Below are 1,940 nucleotides of genomic sequence, written 5' to 3' on the forward strand. Positions count from 1 at the left end.
GGGTTCGGCCCTGCTCGCCGCAGGGCATTGCTCTGCCACGGGGCAGCTTCATGGTCTCCACACCCGGCTGCTCCGTGTCCCTGGGGGTGGTTTTTAGGGGATGTGGCGTTCCCGACCTGCTGGGACCCCAGGAGGAGCTGGGGAGACGGGGCAGGGGGTTGGGGTTGCCCTTGCAGACACCATTCCTCCCCACAGCCCGGCGTGGGGATGCAGACCCGCCTGCGCAGGGCGGTGGGCTGGAGCTCGACGGCTGTGCTGGGAGTGCTGGGGGTGGCCGCCTTCCTCCTGGTCCTGACCCCGGCGAAGGATGCTGCCCTGCCTAAGAGAACCAAAGTAGGTGCCCAGTGGGACCTGGGGGAGTCCGGGAATGACCACCAGCCTCTTTCCACCGCTTATCCTTCCATCAGCCCTGCCTTCCTCTCTGCAAGTCTTCCCATAAGCAGCTCAACTTTTCAGGGCTTAACCTAATAAAGGTAGCACTGGGCAGATCAAACACCAGGGAGCACACCCCAGATACTTTCTCATCTCTGTTTTCCGACACCAGGGTCACCTGGTGCGTTTACATCTCTCTCTCCTGTTGCTTTCCGCTGACTGACTGTTAAAAAATCATCAGGGTTTGTGAGCTTTGCCGCTCCCAAAAATCAGGAAGCAGCTTTGGCAGCCTGAGCCCTTTGCGACATGCCTGGATGCCTCCCTGCTCTGCAAATCACCCTGCTGACCCGCACGTCTTCCCTTTCGGCGCTGGTACTCCCATCAATGGCTGAATCAGGGGGGTTAGAGGTGGAGCGGGGCTGCTAAAGCAAGGCTGGATGTGCAAACCCGTGCCGCTTGCGTTCACACATGGGAAGGGAGAGCAGGAGCTCACAGACCCCCCCGTGGCACCTGATGCAGTGCTGAGCGTGCTGTGACCCCGTGTCCCCTCTGCCTCCCCCAGTACGGCCTGGTGTTTGACGCCGGCTCCACGCACACGGCTCTCTACATCTACCGGTGGCCCGCGGACAAGGAGAACGGCACCGGCATCATCTCCCAGGTGGAAGCCTGCACCGTGTCCGGTGAGTGTGGCGGGACGTGTCCGTCCCTCTCTCCCAACCTCCTGGATCACTTTCCCAGACTCTCACAGCATCATTGGGGATCTGACTCTTCTGGCCTGAGCAGGCCAAAGGGAGAAAGCCTGGTGGAAGAACCAAAGTAAAGCGTTGAGGGAATAGTTTGCACCTTAGGCAGCCCTACAGTAATTGGGGGGTGCAGAGGTGGGTAAGGAATTTGGCCCCCAGCTGGCATGGCTCCTAGAGCCAGTCCAGTCTTGCAGCTGGTGGTTGTGCATCAACTTGCAGCTTGGGACGCTGGATGTGCAGAGTTTGCTCCTTCTCCTACACAGCTGCTTCCTTGGCTCTTCTTTGCACAACATCTCACAGCTTCTTTCTTAACATGTGGCTTCGCGTTCCCATGGGGCCTCCTAACAGCTCTGCACAAGTCCCTTAACTTTACTGTGTTTCTGCTGTTTTTTTTCTGTGTGCTTCCAAACTGTTCTTTGGGTCAGCAGTTTTCATTTTGGCATCCATACGGCACTACACAAAACAGAGTTTTGGGCTGTGACTGGGACATCACGCATCCATCTGTTCCCCAGGCCGAGGGAGCTCTCTGGACATCCTTGGTCCTTGGAAAAACCCCTGAGGGCTTTCTGGGTGACCGTGCCCCCTGCTGTCCTGTCCCTCCTGGTGGCACTGAGCTCACTCCGTGACGGGGTGCTCTCTTGCAGGACCCGGCATCTCCAGCTACGCAGACAACCCTGCTGGGGCTGGAGCCAGCCTGAAGCCCTGCCTGGACAAGGCCATGAAGGTGGTCCCAGCAGAGCAGCAGCGGGAGACCCCCACCTACCTGGGGGCCACAGCGGGCATGCGGCTGCTGAGGTACCGGCACTGCCCGGAGCCCACCACCCC

At 59.5% G+C, this 1,940-nt stretch overlaps 1 protein-coding gene across 1 annotated transcript in view; it reads left to right on the plus strand.

The window, feature by feature from the left end:
* Positions 1-207: 207 nt before the first annotated feature.
* The window catches only part of LOC104291111 (ectonucleoside triphosphate diphosphohydrolase 8-like), a 6,005-nt gene continuing 4,272 nt past the window's right edge, over positions 208-1,940 (plus strand). The window contains exons 1-3 of the mRNA XM_009890309.1: positions 208-333; positions 935-1,052; positions 1,760-1,910. Coding sequence (XP_009888611.1) covers positions 208-333; positions 935-1,052; positions 1,760-1,910 — 395 coding nt within the window. The remainder of the gene's footprint in view (positions 334-934; positions 1,053-1,759; positions 1,911-1,940) is intronic.

The sequence above is a fragment of the Charadrius vociferus genome, unplaced genomic scaffold (assembly GCF_000708025.1).
Source record: "Charadrius vociferus isolate BGI_N301 unplaced genomic scaffold, ASM70802v2 scaffold398, whole genome shotgun sequence".
Taxonomy (NCBI): domain Eukaryota; kingdom Metazoa; phylum Chordata; class Aves; order Charadriiformes; family Charadriidae; genus Charadrius; species Charadrius vociferus.